Source organism: Heptranchias perlo, chromosome 27 (genome assembly GCF_035084215.1).
Source record: "Heptranchias perlo isolate sHepPer1 chromosome 27, sHepPer1.hap1, whole genome shotgun sequence".
Taxonomy (NCBI): domain Eukaryota; kingdom Metazoa; phylum Chordata; class Chondrichthyes; order Hexanchiformes; family Hexanchidae; genus Heptranchias; species Heptranchias perlo.
Window position 1 is genome coordinate 12387121 of NC_090351.1, and position 24171 is coordinate 12411291.

At 41.0% G+C, this 24171-nt stretch overlaps 1 protein-coding gene across 8 annotated transcripts in view; it reads left to right on the top strand.

Annotated features, from left to right (window-relative positions):
* The first annotated feature begins 149 nt into the window (after window positions 1-149).
* LOC137344410 (ankyrin repeat and SAM domain-containing protein 1A-like) overlaps window positions 150-24171 on the top strand; it is a 345223-nt gene continuing 321201 nt past the window's right edge. For 7 of the 8 annotated variants that reach the window (XM_068007344.1, XM_068007345.1, XM_068007349.1 and 4 more), the window contains exon 1: window positions 150-402. In XM_068007344.1, the coding sequence (XP_067863445.1) occupies window positions 260-402 (143 nt within the window). In that variant the 5' untranslated portion in view covers window positions 150-259. The remainder of the gene's footprint in view (window positions 403-24171) is intronic. The other variant, XM_068007350.1, reaches the window with a different exon arrangement.

Sequence of the window (24171 nt, forward strand, 5' to 3'; positions counted from 1 at the left end):
CTGACGGAGACGCCGCCGGAGCGAGGCTGCGGGCTGGGGAGCGTGTGCGCCTGCGCTTGACTCTGGGGAAAAAGGAGGAGGGGGGGTGGGGAAGAGAAGAGAAGGAACGTGTGCGCCTGCGCTTGACTCGGGACGGGGGAAGAAGAGAAGGGACGTGTGCGCCTGCGCTTGATTGCAGGCTCGAGGGGGACGGGAACGGGACTGGGATCGGGGATCGAAACGGTGGCTCGGCGAACCTGAGGCGACCCGATTCGGCACCATGGGCAAGGAGCAGGAGCTGCTGGAAGCGGCGAGGACCGGCAATGTGGCCGTAGTGGAGAAGCTACTGAGCGGCAGGCATCGGCTGTCGGCAGGCGGCGGTGGCGGAACGGTGTCCCTGCCTCAGCTTTCCAACCTTCTCAGGTGGGTTAGGCAACAACTTGAGACTCGAGTAAGGATGAGGAGGGGGTGGCTGGGCCCGGCCCGGGCTGGGATGGGATGAGAAGGCGGCCGGGGGTCGGGGGGGTGCATGGGGCAGGACCGATTGTGTTGGTCTGGAGTCCAGTCCCGTCCTGTGTTTAGTAAATACCCGGCCAGTGTTAAGGCTGCGATCACTTCGCATTTAGAAACATCTCAATAGTTACAGTTTAAAAAGCGAGCTGATGCCGCGGGAGTAGTGACTCTTGTTTTTTTAAAAAAAACCGTTTTGTATGGTTGGGGCTGGTTCCTTGCACAGTGACATTGTGCAATCTGCAGTGAGCAATAAATGTTGAAGTTCTCGTTAAGGGAGTGAGGAAATGGTTGCATTCCCTGTATTAGTAGCCTGTTTTTTGGTTTAAAAGTTTGTTTGTGTCATAAAAGGTTGCTTGCGTGTTTGCAACGAAAGTGTCAGGATCCCGTTTTAAAACATCAAAAGATTAGCAAGAATTATTTACATTTTTTTTTCTTTTGTTTCCGACTTTTTTTTTAAAAAAGTCTTGTTTATAAACAGTTCATCTTGCTAGCTGCCTTGCAGGAACTATGGAGTGTGATGGAGCAGATACATTTACCCTTGAACCTGGTAATGTGAGTACGTGATTAATGTTCAGCTCCTGCACACTGTTAAGCTGGTTAACTCCTCCAGGTCTGTTCCCCTTTTATCACCAGTACTCTTTGTTGAACAGAAAATATTCAGTGGAACAATAAGAATTTGGTTGTTTGTATCCTTTTTGACTTGATGCTTGCTGATATGCGAAGCAAGTAAACTTAATCTCAATATTGCAAGGACTGCTGCTGTGATCTTAGAAATGAAAAAAGCTGGAAATCTCAAATACAAGCAGCAAATGATGGAAACACACACTGATCATTCAGCATCCGTGGAGAGAACAAGAAAGTCCATAATTCGAGTAGGGCCCTTCTTCAGAACTTCTTGAAGGGCCCAGCTTGATACATCTACTTGTTCCCACTTATGCTGAATGATCTTTGTTTCCAGCATTTTCTGTTGCATTCTTAATGTCTGTTATAGCACCTTGTTAAATGCAATCAAAAATAATAAGTTGATGTACATTTCCAGTTGACATAAATGCTAGTATTAGTCAAGAGAGGAACTTAATTACATCTGTATCCTTATAGAATTAAGCTTGGGTAGTGGTTATAAAAAGAAAGTACATTGTCCTTTTTGAAGAAGGAAGTGGTGCAAGAATAAAACCTTCAATATGAGCCAAACTGATCTTTAAATTTTATGAAACTTTTAGTGGTCTCTGTAGTTTATTTTGAAATTTCATTTATTTTGTGGCTCAAAAATATTAACTAGAAGGGGAGAAGGATGTGCTGGTACTAGGAATATAACTCAATTTCCTACCTTTTACAACCAATGCCATTCTGTCTGTCTGGCTGGATTTGATGTGGAGATGCTGGTGATGGACTGGGGTTAACAATTGTAAACAATTTTACAACACCAAGTTATAGTCCAACGATTTGAGTTGAGTTCAGATTTGAGTTCAGATCATGGAGATGAAAAGGCAGTACTGTAATGGTAGTTGTTTATTGGTTTCAATTATGTCTTCCAATTTTTTTTCTTCTGCCTGAGAGGACAGGCTGGAGCTCTCTGCCCTTAGCACTCTGACAGTGTGGCTGTTAGATTAGTTATATTATGCAGTTTATGCAAAGTGGCTTTGGCTTTGCTTCGGTGGAAACTGTGTCATGCAATTTTGGTGTAAAGTACTTGGCAAGAGGTGTGAGACCGCCGCGAAGTGGTAATTTTGCACCTCTTGGCCAAGGTAAACTTTTTGAATAGTGGTGTTCTCAAGACTTACCCCTTGGGTAGTCTACTGGTCGCCTTTGTCCAGTTCGAACTTATGGCATTGATCATTAGTCTTTGCTTCCTATTATTTACACTTGGACTTCACACCTGCTTCAGGATAACTGCAGCCCAACACACATCTAACTTAAAAAGTTTTAAAATTTTTATTAATATTACAGAGCTGATGTTCCTGTCACATTCTCCCTAACATTGAAATTTAACCACCGTTTGGCTGCCAGTGAGTGGATTTCTGAGTTTGTGTTTCTCTGGACAGAGAGTGATACAGGACCTAGCAATGTAGTTTGGGTCTGCTGATTCTGCTTGTGACCCCGGCACCTGTGCTATAACAACGTCCGAAAGATGCAAGTGCGTTTTGTGGGCGACAGACCAAGCCCTCTTTCCTAACTTGATGCTGCCTCGTATTGGCACAAGTGGAATTGGAAAATTTGTTGCCTGTAGTTATTGCTAGACTCTAAGTCAATTATGAATTATGGGCAGGAAATACTGCCTTGGATAAAATTCATTAGTTGACATGAGGGAAACAGATTTCTAGGAGCAAGGGTGAAAACAACCATGAAAGCAGGTTTTGAGGAAAATCATGAACAACACCGACCTGTGCTTGACTAGCACAAATTAACATAACATTTAAGACACAACATAATGCTTCTTCATTAGGTGAGAGCCTTCGGCATTCAACTCAAATGTTCATTCCGTAACTAAAAATGATGGTTGATTCTAGATTTCTGTTGATCTTTAAATTCAAAGGATTGTGAATTTCAGGTTTTGGCAGTTTAATTGAATATTGTAATGGATTTGATCCGCTTGTACCTCGTTACTATCCCCTCCGCACATTGCCTTGGTTGAAGGATGGAGAATGGTGGTCCCTTGGTGGGAGACCATGAAAATGTGTGTATGAATGGAAAATTTGTCCTTCACGGTTTATCCAAGGTATTTCTCTTCTCTTCCCCAGCTCATTCTCTCGCTGAGAATGGGCGGCACGTGCATGCAGGAATCTATTAATATTATAGGTAACTAGCTGAAATAGGCTTTTAAGAGGAATCTGAATTGTAAGATTATTTTTGAAGTGGGTGCTTTGTACTAAAACGAGATGTCAGAAAAGCATCTCTCCACAGTTGCTGCCTGACTTTTCCAGCATTTTCTGTTTTTATGTCAGAAAAGCATTATTGCTTCTGTTTGAGACTACAGCATACTTTTGACTTAAAGTGGCGACCCAGGGAGAATTCTGCTTCCACATTGTAGCCATTTTCCATGATGGACAACTTGTTTTGACTTGCAGATCAAACATACCTCAAACTATATCATCTGAGTGCATCAACAGGATAAATTTGTCTGGCTCACGAGAACACTTAAGCATGAGCTCATGTATTACAATAGATTGCACTAGCTAGGACAGCATCCTGATTTGCATTGTTCAAGTGAATGTTATATTGTGGAGTTAGACTGCTGTCGTATATTTGTGCTTAACTGTAATTTTAAAAAATTGGCTTCTTGTGATTGTACATCTTGACATTAGTTGTGTTGAATTTGACCAATTTGTAGCTGTTATGGCAACAAATTGTTACCTAGAATCTGTTCCAGGTACGTATTTTTACATAGCTCAGCCTCGTTGTCGAAGGTTTGGAATAGCTAAAAGTTAACGGTAGAAATGATCAGGGCAGGTGCATATTACACCAGTAAGAATGTCTCATTTGTGGTGGTGTGCCTCTGTATATGGAAAGAAAAATCAGAGGGGGAAATTAACCTAAAATATATTGAAGTATCTCCTAGATAGAAGTCGGGCAAGAGATTATCTGCCTAATCATCCTATTGAAAAGGGGAGGTAAGTAACCTCCAAGAAAGGAGAATATTAGAGTGAAGGCCATCTTTACAAGATGTTCCATCATAATCCAACAACTATTTTCCAATTGGATCAATTGTGAATTAAGCCATACAGACCAAGAAGGTTGAAATTCAACCCCAAGTGTGCGTGAGTTAGCTGATCTCAGCCTCGGTGGTTGTGGGGACACTATGATTGGCCTCAGAACCCTGTAATTGGGAAGGGAAAAATTGGCCAAGGTTCCTACTCCGTGACCTCTGCTTGAAAGTATGGAAAAGAATATGATCGTGCTTGCCTGTGAAGGGCCACCTCCCAAGACATTGTAAAATAGCTTGCAAAAACTCACTGTTCAGGCTCACATATGAAGAATGGCCTCTTAGATGGTGTAGGACCATACTACAGTATGAGGAGCATAGAGGATTAGAGATGGAAAGTTATATTTTAGTATTGAAATACCATGTTTACGAAAGCAGCACACTATTTTCATCAGATGGCAATGTTCTTGCTCACCCTACTATTCCCACTGTAAATTCCACGATTGCCACCTGCTGCTACAATTTCTCCATTGGCAGTTTTATGGCAGGACAGTCTGAGCTATGGATCACCTAATATAAATTGCTGTGCCCTCATGTCCATTAAGACCTGGGTGTTACAATTCAGGCTATTATCCCAAATACTGTTTACTCTTGATCACCTCAAAAGTTTTCAAAGCCAGATGTAACTGTCTATCAACTGAAAATTTAAACTTATGTGTGACGTTTATGGAATTATGTGCCACACAACCACTCTTCTACTGCTACGGCACGCATAGGAAATAGTACAATTGCCTACCATGCCTCCCCGATCTCCGACAGATGGAATGATGGCAAGGCCTTTTAGCTCGATATTAAACTATTAATTCAGGTTTATTATGAGATGGAAATATATACAGGAAACAAGTTGAACAGCAGCTGAAAATGGCAAATACAGTACTTAAGTGTATTTTAGCTGTTAGCTAAAATTAAAGCTCATGGAATGGAAGGCAAATTATTGACCTGGTTAGGAGATTGGTTAGGCGGTAGAAAACAGAAAGTAGGGATAATGGGTATGTACTTGAATTGGAAGGAAGTGACTAGTGGTGTCCCACAAGGATCTATGCTGGGGCTTCAACTATTCACAATATTTATTAATCACTTAGATAACACAATAGAGAACCATATATCCAAGTTTACCGATGACACATAGTGGTGGCACAGTAAGTATTGTAGACGGGAGCGTAAAATTACAAAGAGACATTGATAGATTAAGTGAGTGGGCAAAATTGTGGCAGATGGATTTCAATGCAGCTAAGTATGAGGTCATCTGTTTTGGACCAAAAAGGATCTGAGCATTGTTTAAATGGTGAAAAGCTAGGAACGGTGGAGGTCCAAAGAGATTTAGAGATCCATGTACACAGATCGCTAGAATGTAGTAGTCAGGTACAAAATATAATCAAAAAGGCTAAAGGAATGTTAGCCTTTAAAACTAGAGAGTTAGACAATTTGTACAGCTATACAAAGCCCTGGTTAGACCACATCTGGAGTAATGTGTACAGTTCTGGGTACTGTACCATAGAAATGATATATTGGCCTTGGAAGGAGTGCAGCGCAGATTCACCATAATGTTACCAGGGCTCCAAGGGTTAGATTATGAGGAGAGATTACTTAAACTTGCTGTGTATTCCCTGGAATTTAGAAGGTTAAGGGCTAATTTGATTGAGGTTTTTAGGATTTCGAAAGGAATTGATAGGTCGATAGAGAGGAACCTTTTCTGCTGGTGGGGGAGTCTAGGACAAGGGGATGTAACCTTAAAATCAGAGCCAGGCCATTCAGGAAAGAAGTTAGGAAACAATTTTTTACGCAAAGGATGGTAGAAGTGTGGAACTCTCCTCCCACAAAAAGCAGTAGATGATTTTAAATCTGAGATCGATAGATTTTTGCTAGCCATGGGTACATACGGACATACGAATTAAGAGCAGGAGTAGGCCATTCGGCCCTTTGAGCCTGCTCTGCCATTTGATAAGATCATGGCTGATCTGATTGTGACCTCAACCCTACTTTCCCGTCTACCTACTATAACCTTTGACTCCCTTGTTAATTAGGAATCTATCTAACTCAGCCTTAAAAATATTCAATGACCCTGCCTTCACCGCTCTCTGGGGAAGGGAGTCCCACAGACTCACGACCCTCCTGAGAGAAAAAATTTCACCTCATCTCCGTCTTAAACGGGAGACCCCTTATTTTTAAATTGTGTCCCCTAGTTCTAGTCTCTCCCACAAGGGGAAACATCCTCTCTGCATCTATCCCTTCAAGTTCCCTCAGGATCTTGTATGTTTCAATAAGATCACCTCTCATTCTTCTAAACTCCAGTGTATACAGGCCCAACTTGACCAACTTTTCCTCATAAGATAACCCCCTCATCCCAGGAATCAGTCGAGTGAACCTTCTCTGAACGTCTCCTAAAGCAATATGTCCTTCCTTAAATAAGGAGACCAAAACTGCACACAATATTCTAGATGTGGTCTCACCAATGCCCTGAACATCTCTACTTTTACATTCCATTCCCCTTGCAATAAATGACAACATTCCATTTGCCTTCCTAATCACTTGCTGTACCTGCATACTAACTTTTTGTGATTCATGTACTCGGACACTCAGATCCCTCTGTACCTCACAGTACTGCTATCTCTCTCCATTTAAATAATATACTGCTTTTCTATTCCTCTTGCCAAAGTGGACAAGTTCACATTTTCCCACATTATACTCCATCTGTCCACTCACTTAACCTATCTATATCCCTTTGCAGACTCCTTCTGTCCTCTTCACAACTTACTTTCCTACCTACCTTTGTGTCATCAGCAAATTTAGTAACCATACATTCGGTCCCTTCATCCAAGTCATTGATACAGATTGTAAATAGTTGAGGCCCCAGCACTGATCCCTGTGGCACTCCACTCGTTGCATCTTGCCAACCTGAAAATGACCCATTTATGCCCACTCTCTATTTCCTGTTAGCATGGATAAAGGATTGGTTAGCTAATATGTCACTCCCTACACCATGAGCTCTTATTTTGTGTAGTAGCCTTCGATGTGGCACCTTGTCAAAAGCCTTCTGGAAATCCAAGTACACCACGTCCACAGGATCCCCTTTATCCACGTTGCTTGTTACTTCCTCAAAGAACTCTAATAAATTAGTCAAAAACAATTTCCCTTTCATAAAGCCGTGTTGACTCTGCCTGATTGTATTGAGATTTTCCAAGTGCCCTGCTATAACCTCCTTAATAATAGATTCTAGCATTTTCCCTATGACAGATGTTAAGCTAACTGGCCTGTAGTTTCCTGCTTTCTGTCTCCCTCCTTTCTTGAATAGAGGAGTTATATTTGCCATTTTCCAATCTGATGGGACCCTTCCTGAATCTAGAGGATTTTGGAAAATTAATACCAATGCATCTACTATCTCTGCAGCCACTTCTTTTAAGACCCTAGGATGAAGTCTGTCAGGACCTGGGGACTTGTCAGCTTTTAGTTCTAATTTTTTTCAGGTATTAAGGGATATGGAGCCAAGGCGGGTGGATGGAGTTAGGGTGCAGATCGGGCATGATCTTATTGAATGGCGGAACAGGCTCGAGGAGCTGAATGGCCTACTCCTGTTTCTATGTTAACGTCTACCGGCACATAAATTGTTTTGAGATTCTTACTCCTTTTCAGAGTGGATTGAGCAGAGTTTTAGAATGGAGTTCTAGGTGACATGGAGTCCCTTCTCATTGCAGCAAGTTCAACAAATGTATTCCTTGAGATTGCTGCTCAGCTTGGATTTTATGCCATAAGAAGCCTTTCTTGCCAAAGGTGTGAATTTTGATACAATACTAGTTTCTCTTGTAGGGAACCACCCTGACTGTCATGACAGATAATAGCTCTAACTCTTTCTCACTGCCAAATACATAGAATTATGTAGCACAGCTACAGGCCATTTGGCATAACTGGACCATGCTGGTGTTTATGCTGCACACGAGCCTCCTCCCACCCCTCTTCATCGAGCCCTGTCAGCATAGCCTTCTATTTCTTTCTTCCTCATATGTTTATCTAGTGTTCTCTTAAAGGCATCTATGCTGTTCGCCTCAACTACTCCTTGTGGCAACGAGTTCTACATCCTTACCACTCTTTGGGTAAAGAAGTTTCTCCTGAATTCCCTATTGGATTTATTAGTGACTATCTTATGTTTGTGGCCCCGAGTTTTGGTCTCCCCCTCAAGTGGGAACATCTTCTATACGTCTATCCTATCAAACTCTTACAAAAGATAGACAATGTAATGCATAGAGTGATCTCCTGGACTAGTTTCAATCGCCAAAAGGGTTGGAGAGGAAATTCCCAGATTTTTTTCCCCCACTGGCCTGGGTTTTTAATCTGGTTTTTCGCCTCTCCCAGGAGGTCACATGGTGGGGAGTAAGTGAATATATGGTGATACACAAGTTATCATTATTGAGTGGGACAGGCTGGATGGACCAGAGGGTCTTTTCCTGTCTGTCATTATTCGTATAATCTTAAAGACCTCTATCAGGACGCCCCTCAGCCTTCTCTTTTCTAGAAAAGAGCCCCATTCTGTTCAATCTTTCGTGATAGTTATAACCTCTCAGTTCTGGTATCATCCATGTAAATCCTTTTTGCACCTCCTCCAGTCCCTCTATATATCCTTTTTTATAATATGAAGACTAGAACCGTGCACATTACTCCAAGTGAGGTCTAACCAAGGTTCTATACAATTGGATGAATTTCAGTTCCAGTACAGTTTGATCAGATTATTTAGTTTCAGACTAGAGAACCCCAGTGGTCAAGATAGAGAGACTTGAAACCATCAGCATTTTAACAGTACTTACGCTTACAATTTGTTTCCTACATCACGGTCAAGACTTTTGTTGCTAGGAAGTTTCTGCAGCTAATGGAGGAGATGCATAAGTCAGCTTAAGTTTTCGTTCATCACCATTATTATTTTTGCGTGTCTGTCCGTAAGATGAGAGAGAACTTTGCTCACCGTAATGAAAACTGATTCCAAGTTGCCCAACTAAGTAGCCAAGCTGAGAAATAAAGATTTCAGTCCTGATAAAGGGTATACATAATTGTGACATCATTATCTCACAATTATCAAGAAATAATCTCTGATTTGCAGGAAATACTGTATCTATTATATACCAATGGTTTTACTTGCCTGATAGATTTAATGGAAGATTACCTGAAACTTTACCTTGTCATTCCTCTCCACAGACACTGACTGACCTGCAGTATATTTCTAGAATTTTCTTCTTTTATTTGAGAAGTAACATAAATGTCTGTAATTTCATAGGTTGGACCATCTGGTAATCCTGACACTTAAGCTTTCACTGTTCTGATAGTGTTATGAGAGGTGATTGTTTTAATATTGGGGTCGTTTGTACAAGAGAATATACTTTGGTGTAATGAGTATAATTATGCCCTGTGGTGGTTGTTTGGAAAGGATACATACAAGTGACTTGCTTCGCACAGAGGTACACCAAGAAAAGGGCATAATAAAAACAAAACAATATTTGCCTTGTAACTATTTTGTCTCTGGAGATTACTAACCTAAAGCAGGAGGAAGTATTTGCAACAGGAAGGCCTGTTCATGGTGATTGAAGTCTGCAATTAATGAATTCTGTTGGTGTTGAAGGCAGTAAAAGCTGACTGTGTTGGATAAATATTGAGGCATTGTAGTGGTGAAATATACAGTATGGTATCCTGTTACTGTAATTACCTTATCAGTGGGGTTGTGACTTGCACAGGGAACTATTTTTAAATGAAGTGATAGTGCATAATTTTGAACAAATGAAGACAGCAAATAGCCAAGTCGATTATTGTGCAGTGTGGTGTGTGCGGAATTCCTGAGCATCGGCTGTTTTTTGTCGGGAGTCATTGACACATTGGCCTCTAATTGCAGCGTGTGAAATTTCTCATGGTTAAAGGTCTCTTCTTGGTATTTCCTGCTTGTCACTTATGGGATAAATTGAACAATTAAGCTGTGATTCATATATTGAAAATGGGCAACAGTGGGTGAAAGATGACACCCGCGTTGCTAAGGGTTTCTGAATCTTATGGACGTGAAGTGTCAAAGCAGTTTCTTTAAGCTTTGAACTTGTGAAGCTGCCATAATGGGCTGTCTTGATTATCAGTTGGCCTTGAAGAAAACCAAATGAGAAGCATTCTTTGTTGATTGGTGATTGCATTGTTTATTTTGGGGGGGGATGTAGGAAAGTTGTTTGAAGGAGTCACTGGCTTGGCTCAGACGACAGAGATAAACTATTTAACAATTGTTCGCTGATTTGGGGGGGGTTGGTGAAGAGGAGGGTAGTAGTTATTTCAACCATGTGTTAATAAAGTTCCATCACAGTGTTGCATTGTTAACTTCAAGAAGCTCTCTGAACAGCATTTGCTGATGAAGCAAAATACTTAATACTTAATAATTCAACTCCTACCCCCCCCCCCCCCCCCAGAAATTTCTTATACCACTATTCAGTGGTGATTGTGTGCATGGATATGAATAATCATTGGCATAACTAGGAGCAGCAGAATAGGACCCCTCAAACATTGGGTCCTGCAGATCTAATATCTCTGTTTGTTTGAGTCCCATGACAGAAACACTATCAACAGTATATGCACATCTCTAATCCATCTTCACCCCATCATTTTAGTACTGTAAATGCAAACTATCCTTTCATGGCTTCTTGTATGAAAATGACCAGGATTTCATTGGAGCCAATTGTTCAGGTTAGGCATTTATTCAGTAATGAAGAGCTGTGGGAATGTGGCATTATGCGGTGAAGCATCCGGATAAACATACAGAAAGTCAGAAATTGTTGTATTTACATTTGCAAAAATATTCAATTAAAATAATCATTTAAGTTTTTAAAAAAACATTGTTACATAAAATAGCTATAGTATTTCCTGCAAATCATAGATTATGTCTTGATAATTGTGTCATAATTATGTCACAATCATGCATCTTGTTGAAAATCACTCAATCATTGCCAGGCCAAAAAAAAGATGACAAAGAAACTAAATTAAAACCACATATGCAGTCGGAATTGTAGTGGTTGATGTTTCCTGAAGCTTTTGACTATATTATAATTGTTCCTATCGCATGCTTCTGTACAGTGCTACTCAAATTCAAGCCAACCAGCTACAGAATTTAACAGGACCATTTCTGTGCAGTTTTTTTATATATGATGCAAAGTTATTAAGAGCTCGTGTGCAGCTTTGATAACTAATTGCAATCAGTAAAAAGACTTGATTACTTTTAACCATTGCTTATCCTAAACTAGGGTTGTCCAACCTGTGGCTGTGGGGGGACTATATCCCAAAAGTTGTCTGTCGAGGACTCGGCAACTCAGTCATATTTTTCTTTTAATTCTTATTGGTTTGCCGTATTTCTTTTTTTGGAGCCTAGGAGTTGAAAAAGGCTGTTTCAAGACTCTTGCACCATTGGTGAATAGATCCCAACTCAGAACATCAAGATCTGTTATTAGTAATTCGAAATCTATGTAAATAATAAGAACATGGATTCAAACTTTGTGTGGCTCTGAAGGCTTCAGAAAGAATGGTTGATTACATCTGCAGCAAAATGTGTGTAATTTACATTGGGTTTAGTTCTGTTTTTGTGTGGTATTTGATTTGATTGAAATTGTCTGTGAAAATGGTGTGATTTAATCTTAAGCTTTTTCAACTTTCAAAATGCATACCCTTTTTCTATGCATATCATTTCTGGAAAAAAATCCTATGCTGTGGTAATGTTCCAAACCAGAATTAGAATAATTTATACACAACTGAAGGACTTTTCATAATTCATTAGCTTTCAATGAGAACTGTTGCTACAGTTCTCAGCTATGATAATTTTAATGTCTGTATACTCTGATGCAAATGGTACAGTTAACATTTGATTAATGTGGTTATTGTCATACAGGGTGTGCATTACGGAAGTGGTGCACATTTACCTGTTCCATACGCATCCCTGTTTCATAAGTTAAGGGAAACGTATGTTTTTTTTATCCCCCTAAGCTTATCTGACCAGAAGCTGACCAGCCTTCCTATTTGAAATTAAAATAAAACTATAATTGCCATGTCACAATGGCTTTTAAATCGGCATTGGGTACTCTCCGCAGGTTTATGTATTTAAGTTGGAGAAGTTTTGAAAGACTAGTTAATCTGCATAAATCTCTGCATGTCAAAAAAGTGTCCCAATGGGAGAGATAACAAATATTCTCATACATGGCCTTTTGCCTTTGCAAGGGAGAGTACTGAAAATTAATGTGAAAATTTGTCCAATAATGGGTCTAAAGTAATGTAAGGAGTCTTACAACACCATGTTATAGTCCAACAGCTTTATTGGAATCACAAGCTTTCGGAGCTTTCCTCCTTCGTCCGGTGAGTGACGAAGGAGGAAAGCTCTGAAAGCTTGTGATTCCAATAAAGCTGTTGGACTATAACATGGTGTTGTAAGACTCCTTACATTTGTCCACCCCAGTCCATCACCGGCATCTCCAAATCAGGGTCTAAAGTAAACAGTTTTGCCCTTTCTTGATAAATGTTCAAGGCTACAGTGAATTATATAGCATGTAGTAAACTACATTTTAGGAATGAATGATATGGGCAGTATTACATGGAATGTACAGCACAGAAACAGGCCATTCAGCCCAACTGGTCCATGCCGATGTTCATGCGTCACATGAGTCTCCTCCCATTCCTCTTCATGTAACCCTATCAGCACAACCTTTTATTCCTTTCTCCCTCGTGTTTATCTAGCATCCCCTTAAATGCATCTATGCTATTCATCTCAACTACTTCTTGGGGTAGTGACTTCCACATTCTACCCACTCTCTGGGTAAAGAAATTTCTCCTGAATTTCCTATTGAATTTATGAGTGACTATCTTATATTTATGGCCCCTAGTTTTGGACTTGCCCCACAAGTGGAAACATCTCTACGTCTACCCTATCAAACCCTTTCATAATTTTAAAGACCTCTTTCAGGTTACCCCTCAGCCTTCTCTTTCCTAACGAAAAGTGCCCCAGCCTGTTCAATCTTTCCTGATAGGTATAACCTCTCAGTTCTGGTATCACCCTTGTGAATCTTTTTTGCACCTCCTCCAGTGCCTCCAAATCCCTTTTTATAACATGGAGACCAGAACTGTGCACACTACTCCAAGTGTGGTCTAACCAAGGTTCTATACAAGTTTAACATAACTTCTCTGCTTTTCAATTCTATCCCTCTAGAAATGAACCCCAGTGTAGAATACTGGTCATTAGTTCATACTTTTCATTTTTGTACTTTTGAAACCGGATGATGGGTTTCTTCACTTTTTTTTAATGAAAATGCATGAAGCATTGAATGAGAAAAGTCAATTTAACTTATCAAGTCTCTTCTTTGCACAGATCACATACAATCTGCCTATTTGACCTAGTGCATTTAGTCATCTGAGAGAAATTCTGTTTCAAAACATTGAGATTCTCAAAGGTAGTGAAGTAAAATTCCAAACTACTCAGCCATCTCCATTATTAAACCATGGTCTGCTAATCTCCATACAACATTTGTTTCCCCAAAAGAGGAGAACTATGTATCTCTGACTATATATGTGGTAACTTTCAAGGAATCCGACACTCACCTGACGAAGGAGAAAGCCTCCGAAAGCTTGTGATTTTCAAATAAAACTGTTGGACTATAACCTGGTGTTGTAAGATTCCTTCCAAGAAAATGGGCAGATGACCTGTAAGTATCTTCACAGTATCTGCTCTTTTCTTTATCAATTGCAGTGAAGTGCACTAATTGTGCACTTATCTTGGAACCATGAGTTTGAGATTGCACTCTTTTAACATCTAAGTGAGCTCGAGGAACACTTTTTAAAAAGTGCTGTGGAGGTCCAAGAGATCTCATTCATTTTTTGAACCAGATTTGACACTGTACTGGAGTTAGGCTCCATGTGGTATCAAGCCCATGTAATACCAATGTGAGTCTACCTTTTACGGGGTGGGGGGCAGGTCTTGCTGCTTCTCCATGTAATCAATTCTGTGGGGGGGGGGGCCCTGACTCCTGACTCCAGAGTCCTACAGCAATTTTAGCGCTGCAAAGAGGAAACTACCTAGCCATGATGCTCAGGTTGCAGTATAAACTGATTCTTAATGAGAAAGGAGTGGGTGATGTTTCTGAATTTTCCCTTCCTCCTATCATCTCTTTCCATTCAAGCCAAACCGTCTGACTAGGGGAATCTTAGATCTGAATGTGAGGCTAAATGTGGATTTCTGTATGATTCCCTTAGTACATGGGTCTGCACTTCACAGTTATCAGAAGGCATTTTTATTTTTGTGTTAATTATGCAGTCCTGGGAGAATGGCACTCACATGGAGATCTGTGACCTCCATGTGTCACTTTTAAGTTGGTGCTGCAGCTTCTGAAAAAAATATGGCCATTAAAAGTGAAATGGAGACCAACAGCTTATGAAACCTTGAAAATTCTGTATCTCTGCTGTCCGGTCTGGAGGTCGTCTGCTTTATACAAGACGGTGCTGTTAGTGGCGGGAGAACTGCAGATCTGTGGTTGGCTGCACTTATCAGCATAAAGATGCTTAGAATTAGGGTGTGTAGAGGTTTGATCCCTCTTTCATCTATGTGGCAGGTGATTAATCACTTCAGACGACATACACTAATTAGTACACTTGCCGTTCAGCAGATAAGGTATAGGTGGGGCAAGGGATGCTATCTGAAATCTGCTTCAGTTATAGTAATGATAAACTTCAGATGTGTTACTTTAACCTACATAATATGTAAATAAGATAACTAAGCCTGCAAGTAATAATTGATATTGAGGTTTTTTTTGAGGTGGGTTTTGAAGTGCCATATTCAATGAAATATTTCTGTTAAAAATGCAATGTGATTTTTTTTTTTGCAGTCTTTATAAAATTCTCAGATCTAAATAAATTACTTTTGATACGTAGGCAAATGTGGCAGCCATTTTGCACAGAGCAAGATTTCACAAACAGCAATGAAGTGCATGTATTGTAAGTTCATTGTATTGTTTTTTTTGTTGTTGGTTGAGGACAACGAGAGAGCTAAATAAAATAGTAATGAGATCTTTAATGTCTGCTACAACTGCTCTGGTTCTGCTCCCTTTTTAAAAAAGCCTTGTAAGCAATGCCACAGGTGATTTATTGCCACACAATATTTAGTCATCTATTTAAAATACTATATTGGGATGGGGAGATTTTCTTCTGGTGGAATGAGAGTATAGTGCTATGTGATTTCTTGTGTAGATGATGACACAGTTGAGTAAACAGCTAATACAAATAATCTTTAGTCACTGATTTTGGACTAGTAACTCGGTTAAATAATTTGACGACTTCTGTCTACAACTGTACGTGCAGTGATTATGGTATGAATCATCTTGAGTACTGTGGAAATTGAGTCCACGGTCTCTACATTGGAGATTTCTGATCTGAGAATCCAGCTGGGGAGCAGGTGTGTGTGGTAATCTCACATGTCCATGCTAATAATTTAAAAGGGAATTGGTTAAGTATTTGAAGAGGAAAAATATAAAAGGATATAGGGAAATGGGATTACAGTGGATAGCTCAAACAGGTATGTTGATAGAATGGCCTTCTGTGATATCCTTGATTGTCTTGCGATAAGCAGCAAAGATCTAAATAGACTCCATGGAGGGTTACTTATTAAAACTTGAGTACTTGGCTAGTTTTGTTCAGATATCCAAGGACTTAATTCCTCATTTTATCACAGCTGCCTCCAGAGCCTGTATAAATTAGGTGATATTGGTGCTTCTGAAGGCATCTGTAACTGCCTCCCTGCTTTCAGAGGCAGTGTCAGTGGTAGTACAAAGGTAACTGGATGGGATTGGCATGAGGCTAACTCTTCAACCTGCTTGTGCAGGCCAGTAACAATACTTTTACCCTGTTGGCCTGACATCAGGAAGGTTCACGGTCAGAATGGCAGACACAGTTATTACTCTACCATACAGTATAAACAGTGCAATTGTGGGACGATGGGAACCAGCTCATATTCTGGAACTGCTATCAGAAGAAAAATATTAAGCTTGTGGTCAGCAGAGATGATCTTTCCATAGAACCCTAGAAATTTACAGCATTGAAGAAGGCCATTTGGCCCTTTGTGTCTGTGCTGGCTCTTTGCTGGAGCAATCACAACACTATAGGGAGAGTGGAATAGTTTTGATCTTCCTCTGCCTCAACTACTCCCTGTGGCAAAGTACCATCCTGGTAAATCTGTGCTGTATAGTCTCTATAACTTTTTAATGCCCTTTCTATTATAAGATCAAAACTGCACACTATACTCTATCAGTGGCCTATTGGATGTTTGTATAGGTTCATGGTTACATCTTTACTCTTGTACTGTTATGCCTCTCCCTATTTATAAAACCCAAAATTCTACTGCTCTTTTTAATAGCTCTTTCTACCTGAAATCACACTTTCAGGTCTCTGTTCATCCACATCCTTAAGTGTCTTTTCATAAAGCGTATATTCCCATTCCTTGTTTTTGTCTCTCCAAAATGTATTACTGTATATTTATCCACATTAAATTGCAATTGCCAATTCTGCTAACTTGTCTGTCTTCTTGAAGTCTTTTATAGCCATCCTCACTGTTGGCAAACCTGCTACTTTTCTGTCAGCAGATTTTGAGTTTGTGTTTCAAGTCCATGAACCAATTTTCTGTCCATGCTGCTAGATTTTCTCTTGCTTCATATTCTTGAATTTTTCTAACAAGCATTTTGTAAAATATCCCATTAAATACCTTCTGAAAATCCATATACACTACATCTACTACATCCCTTTAAATATCCAAAAAATTCCTGTTAAATTTGTAAAAAATGACTTGTCTTTAACAAATCTTTGCTGATTTTCCTTTGACACGGTTGACCATACCATCCTCCTCCAATGGCTTTCCTCCGTCATCCAGCTTGGTGAGATTGTGCTTGCCTGGTTCCATTCTTATCTATCCGGTCATAGCCAAAGAATCAACTGCAATGGCTTCTCTTCCTACTCTCACACCGTTACCTCTGGAGTTCCCCCAAGTATCTATCCTTGGCCCCTCCTATTTCTCATCTACATGCTGCCCCTCAGCTGCATCATCCGAAAACACAATGTCGGATTCCACATGTACGCTGATGACACCCAGCTCTACCTCACCACCACCTCCCTCGACCTCTCCTGTCTCTGATTTGTCACACTGCTTGTCCGAGCAAAAATTTTCTCCAACTAAATATTGGGAATGGGAAGACTGAAGCCACTGTATTCAGTCCCCGCCACAAACTCCGTTCCCTTACCACCGATTCTGTCCGTCTCCCTGGTCACTGTCAGAGGCTGAACCAGATCGTTTGCAACCTTGGAGTCCTATTTGACCCTGAGATGAGCTTCCGACCAAATATCTACTCTATCACCAAGACCGCCTACTTCCACCTCTGTAACATCGCCCGTCTCTACCCCTGCCTCAGCTCATCTGCTGCTGAAACCCTCATCCATGCCTTTGTTACCTCTAGACTTGAATACTCCAAAGCTCTCCTGGCTGGCCTCCCATCTTCCACCCTCCATAAACTTAAGCTCAACCAAAACTCTGCTGCCCATATCCTAACTCGCACAGTCTCGTTCACCCACCACCCCTGTGCTCGCTGACCTATATTGGCTTCTGCTGCGGGAACACCTCAATTTTAAAATTCTCATCGTTGTTTTCAAATCCCTCCATGACCTCGCCCCTCCCTACCTCTGTAACCTCCTCCAGCCCTACCACCCTTTGAGATCTCCGTGCTCCTCCAATTCTTGCCACTTGCACATCCCCAATTTTAATTGTTCCACCATTGACGGCCCTAAGCTGTGGAATTCTTTCCCTAAACTTCTCCGCCTCTCTCCTTTTAAGACGCACCTTAAAACCAACCTATTTGATCAAGCTTTTGGTCACCTGTCCTAATATCTCCTTATGTGGTTCGGTGTCAAATTTTGTTTGCAAATTGCTCCTGTGAAGCACCTTCGGATATTTTGCTACGTTAGAGGTGCTATATAAATGCAAGTTGTTGTTGTTGTTGTTTAACCCATGCATTTCTAAATGCTTACGAATTTCAAACTATGGTTTCTAAGAGTTTGCCCACAACTGATCTTAAACTAACTAGTTTATTGTGACCTGGTTTTTCCTCTTCCTTTCTTGAACACATGCTACTTTCCAGTCTCGTGCAGAATTTGCATATTTAAGGAAGATTATAAAATTGTGGCCAGAGTCTCTGCTATGACCTCTCTGACATCTTTCAAAAGCCTATGGTGCATGACCTAATGATTTATATACCTTGAGTTCTGCTAACCTTTTCAGAACCATTTCCTTTTCTACAGTTAGGTCTAGGAATTGTTCCATATCCTCCTCTAGTACACCTACGTTCTCACTTCCACTATGATTTGTAAAAAAAAAAGTTAAATATTTATTCAATATCTCTGCCATATATTTGTCCTCCACAATTAGATTCCCCATTTCATCCCTTAGTGACTCTATTCCCTTTAACTATTCTTAGTTTTTCCATGATTATAAATGCCTGTGCTATTTCCCTTTTATATTATTTGCCAGTTTGTTTTCATAGTCCCCTTTTAGACCTTCTAAACTCTGTTTTCACCTTCTACACTTTCTCTGTTCTTTCTGACTATCTTTAATATGTTAACCCTAACTTTATCATATGCCTCCCTTTTAAGTTTCTTTAATTCTTTATCCACGGAGCTCTATACATTGGAACCCACTTTTACCTTTATAGAAATATATTTATTTTCTACTCTATCTATCTTGTATTGAGAAATGACCCACTGCTGATTTATCGACCTGTCTACCAGTTAATTTGGGCCAGAGCTAGATCGCCAATCTATATTGGGGAGACCAATTGCAGATTGGGTGATCGCTTTGTTGAACACCTCCGTTCAGTCTGCAAGTGTGACCTTGAGCTTCCGGTAGCTTGCTATTTCAATTCTCCATCCCACTTCTACTCTGACCTCTCTGTCCTTGGCCTCCAACTGTTCCAGTGAAGCTCAAGGAACAGCACCGCATCTTTCTACGAGGCACTTTCGGCTGTAACATTGAGTTTAACAACTTTAGGCCTTAACCACCATTTTCTTTCGGAGAGCAGGTGTTAGTGATGGAGGATGGCTTCATTAGAGCCACTGGGAGTGGAGGAACAGTGGGCTGGTGGTTGGGATGAGGATCCCCTATCTGTACATGGCCAGTGGGATGGTCCACATCCCTGGGGGTCGATCTGCCTTTCTCCTGCCATGTTCCTGGGCCACGGAAGCCTCCTCCTCTTTGCCATGCTTCCCTCCCCTTCTGCTATTCTGCAACAACCATTTATACCTCCTCTGGACCCATCGTTTGTTTCTATGCTTCTCTCATTATTACTTCCTTTTGCCTTGCAGCATCATCACTTTTGTCATTTAGTCGCTCCTACCCTACATCCTATCACAGATCTCTCCCTTTTGTTCTTTTCCTGCCTCCTTTTCCCTGGCTCTGTACTTGCTTAAAAGCTGTTCATCTCTAACATCGTCTAGTTCTGATGAAAGGTCATCGACCTGAAACGCCAACTCTGTTTCTCTCTCCACCGATGCTGCCTGACCTCCTGAGTGTTTCTGGCATTTTTAATTGCTTCCCCCCAGATTTCTAGCATCTGCAATATTTTGCTTTTGTTCCCTTTTTTATCTCACTGAACTTGGCATTTTTACAGTCCAGCACCTTTCTTTTTGACTCTTCATTGTCCTTTTCTGTTCTTGCATTGAACCTGATTATGCTGTGGTCACTATTTCCCAATTGTTCTTCAATTCTCATCTATTATTTGCCCCATTTCATTTCTCAGAACAATTGCACCCTCAAACATTTCTTTCCTTGTTGGACCAGAAAACTACTGGTCTAGGACATAGTCCTGGATGCAGTCTCAGAAATGTTCCCCATTTCTGACCACATGCATTACTTTTATTCCAGTCTATCTTGGGACAGTTTAAATCACCTATTTTTATTGTCCTACATAAGAACATAAGAAATAGGAGCAGGAGTAGGCCATACGGCCCTTCGAGCCTGCTCCACCATTCAATAAGATCATGGCTGATCTCCGTCCTGTTCTTCCATATCTCACTGAACTGTCTGCAGATTTCCACCTCTATTTCACCTCCACTGTTTGATGGCCTGTAACGCACACCAGGAGTTTCCCTTCCGATTTCTGAGCTCCATCCGTATAGATTCTGTCTTAACGCAACCCTCTAGGTCATTGTTATATACTAGCACTGTAATATAATCCTTTACTAACACTGCCTCGCCCTTTTTAATTTTCCTATCTCTCCTGAAAATGTTATAATTAAGTTCCAAGTCCAGGCCAAATTTAAGGCACATCTATGTTATAGCTGCTGTATTGTATCCCTCCATAGTTAATAATGCTTCTAACTCTCTAATTTTGTTTAGAATTCTTTGTGCATTCATGTACATACCACTCAGCCCTGACTCCCAAATTTTGGAATGTTGACTGCTATTCTTTTTCCTGGTTTCCTTATTTAATTTCTTGATGCGCGTGTTCCATCCACACCGACCCTTTTAGTGTTTCTTCCCCTTTTTCTTCATAATATTTTCTCACTATTTATTTCTAGCCTCAAACTGAGATTTTCTTCACTCCCGACCATATTAGTTTAAATCCTTCTCTGCTGTTCTGTTTACCTTCTCTGCAAGGTTGTTGGTGCAGTTTTGGTTCAGGTGAAGATTGTCCCTTTGGTATAGCCTTCCCTTGTTCCAGAAATCACTCCAGTGCCCCTAAAATGTGGACCCTTCCTTTCTGCATCAGCTCTGCAGCCACACAACCTTCCTAATCTTCCTCTCTTTAACCTGTCCAGCGATTCCCACCCCTGAGGACTTACTTTTCTATCTAGTGTCTAACTCCTTAAACAGCTTTTGAGACCTCAAACCTATTTCTGTCTTTGTCATTGGTTCCTGTGTACTTTCTGGAAATTCAATTATGGTTACCATCTTTAGATGTATATGCATATCCTACCCATGCGCCACAGGATATTAAGTTTGTTAATGTGGTTGAAGTCCTGCCGCACAGACTTTGGTCCAAATATTTTGTTGCACTAATAATCAGTTATGCTTCATAATCCCCAAACTAACATACATGCATCGTGGTAAAACGATCAAGACTGTACAATATTAAAGCTCTTTGTTTTAAACAATATTCCGTGTAAAATTTCAGCAGCGATTAAGTGATTCAATTCAGCACACTTCTTAAAAATTCTCACGTTGGATTATGGAGAGAATGTCCTAAAGCTGCGATTGTATTCATCTGAATGAATCCATTACATAAAATGTGGTCATTTCACTCCGGTTTGTAAGTTTTGTAAAGATATCACTAATCAGTAACAATACTGTTTTGACAATGAAATATTGAGCTGTGTCATCACTTGTCAGATTCATTGAGTTTTTAATTGCATACGTTTGCCATTTTTCCTCTTTTGCCAGTTTTTCCTTTCCTTCCCTTCCCCCTGCAAACGCATTAGTTTCTTGTGGTTTAATGGGTGTTGGTCCTCCTCCGCTCTATGTCAAGCAGCTGATATTTATAGAAGTTATTGGATGTTGTTTGGTCACAGGAAGCATTACAGCTGAGCCTGGTAACTGTTCTTCCTTAGCATCCGCATATGCACACTTGCAGCATAGTCGCTGACTAGTGATGAAGATCTGGATCCAGGCTTTTCTTTCTTTCTGCCTGTAACCCATGGAGATACTGAGGCCAATTGTAGCAGTCTTTCTGCTGTCCCAGGTGAGCACAGACCAGGATCGACTTTGGGACTTTGCTGCTTTATATGGCTCAGCCGTTCACTGGATAAACTTGTCGAGCAATTGGTGGAGTGCAGTTTGCTGGAGTTCTGCGATAGGGACTATGCTATTTCTGAACTTCCCTATGTGTGCAGGGATAGCTTTGTTAGATGTGGTAATTGGGGTGGATAATATGTGAAAGATAGCAGCTGTGTAAGTTCTGGTCATGTCGATTTGGAAATGGCCCTTGCACTCCAAGTATATTTTGCAAAGTTGGTAAAGTAAGATTTTTACCTTTAGAGGAAGCAAAGTACTTGAACTTCATATATGAAATCTATGTTAATGATTTGTGGGGCTTTGTACATAATTTTCATTTTGAAAAGGTATTGTTTTTTTCTCACTGCTTTTTGAAAATAGCAGCTTTCAATTAACTGTAAAATAATTGTTTTCTTTGTGGATTATTGCTCCTCTGTACAGTTTAATGTTCGAATTAACATACCTAAGTCCATGGAAGTGACCTGTACAACTCATAGCAATAAAATATTATTCCAAGGGATATGCTGACAATGTTGAGAAAAGAACACAGTCGTTGGCAGGTAATACAGTATTTTCAAAGTCCTTGGTTAAATTGGGGTAGGTATTAGGATGTATTTCATGAAATTGCTACAGTGTGTACAGTTAGGTAATCCAGCAGTCAGAGTACAGTTTATGTTAACACTCAATATTAGTGAAAAGTTCCAAGGCAACAGGATTCTATTTTTCAAAAAAAATTCTGCTTGACCTTGTTTTCAAATCCTTCCATGGCCTCGTCCCCCCCGCCCCCCCACCACCATCTCTGTAACCTCCTTCAGCCCTACAATCCTCCAGTATCTCTGCCCTCCTCCAATTCTTCCCTCTTGCGCATCCCCAATTTTAATCGCTCCACCATTGGCGGCCGTGCCTTCAGCTGCCTAGGCCCTAAGCTCTGGAATTCCCTCCCTAAACCTCTTTGTCTCTTTACCTCTCCCTCTTCCTTTAAGACGCTCCTTTAAACCGACCTCTTTGACCAAGCTTTTGGCCACATGTCCTAATACCTCCTTAGATGGCTCGGTGTCGTATTTTGTTTGATAATGCTCCTGTGAAGCGCCTTGGGATGTTTTACTATGTTAAATGCAAGTTGTTGTTGTTGACCATCTGAGATAAATTTAGCGCATGTAGGCCACCGAGAACAGCAAGGTCCTTCGTTCAATCCCGGCCCTTGGTTCAATCCTTCAAGCCCTTGCTGACTTTTTTATTAGTTCATGGGATGTGGACGTAGCTGGTGAGGCCAGCATTTATTGCCCTTCCCTAATTGCCCTTGAGAAGGTGGTGGTGAGCCGCCTTCTTGAACCGCTGCAGTTCGTGTGGTGAAGGTTCTCCCACAGTGTTGTTAGGAAGGGAGTTCCAGGATTTTGACCCAACGACGATATATTTCCAAGTCAGGATGGTGTGTGACTTGGAGGGAATGTGCAGGTGGTGTTGTTCCCATGTACCTGCTGCTCTTGTCCTTCTAAGTGGTAGAGGTCGTGGGTTTGGGAGGTGCTGTCGAAGAAGCCTTGGCGAGTTGCTGCAGTGCATCCTGTGGATGGTACACACTGCAGCCACTGTGTGCCGGTGGTGAAGGAAGTGAATGTTTAGGGTGGTGGATGGGGTGTCAATCAAGCGGGCTGCTTTTTCCTGGATGGTATCGAGCTTTTTGAGTGTTGTTGGAGCTGCACTCATCCAGGCAAGTGGAGAGTATTCCATCACACTCCTGACTTGTGCCTTGTAGATGGTGGAAAGGCTTTGGTGAGTCACTCGCTGCAGAATACCCAGCCTCTGACCTGCTCTTGTAGCCACAGTATTTATGTGGCAGTTAAGTTTCTGGTCAATGGTGCCCCACAGGATGTTGATGGGAGGGATTCGGTGATGGTAATGCTGTTGAATGTCAAGGGGAGGTGGTTAGACTCTCTCTTGTTGGAGATGGTCATTGTCTGGCATTTGTCTGGCGCGAATGTTACTTGCCACTTATCAGCCCAAGCCTCATTGAACCAGGGTTGGTCCCCTGGTTTGTTGGTAATGGTAGAGGAATATGCCGGGCCATGAGGTTACAGATTGTGCTGGAATACAATTCTGCTGCTGATGGCCCACAGTGCCTCATGGATGCCCAGTTTTGAGCTGCAAGATCTGTTCTGAATCTATCCCATTTAGCATGGTGGTAGTGCCACACATCACA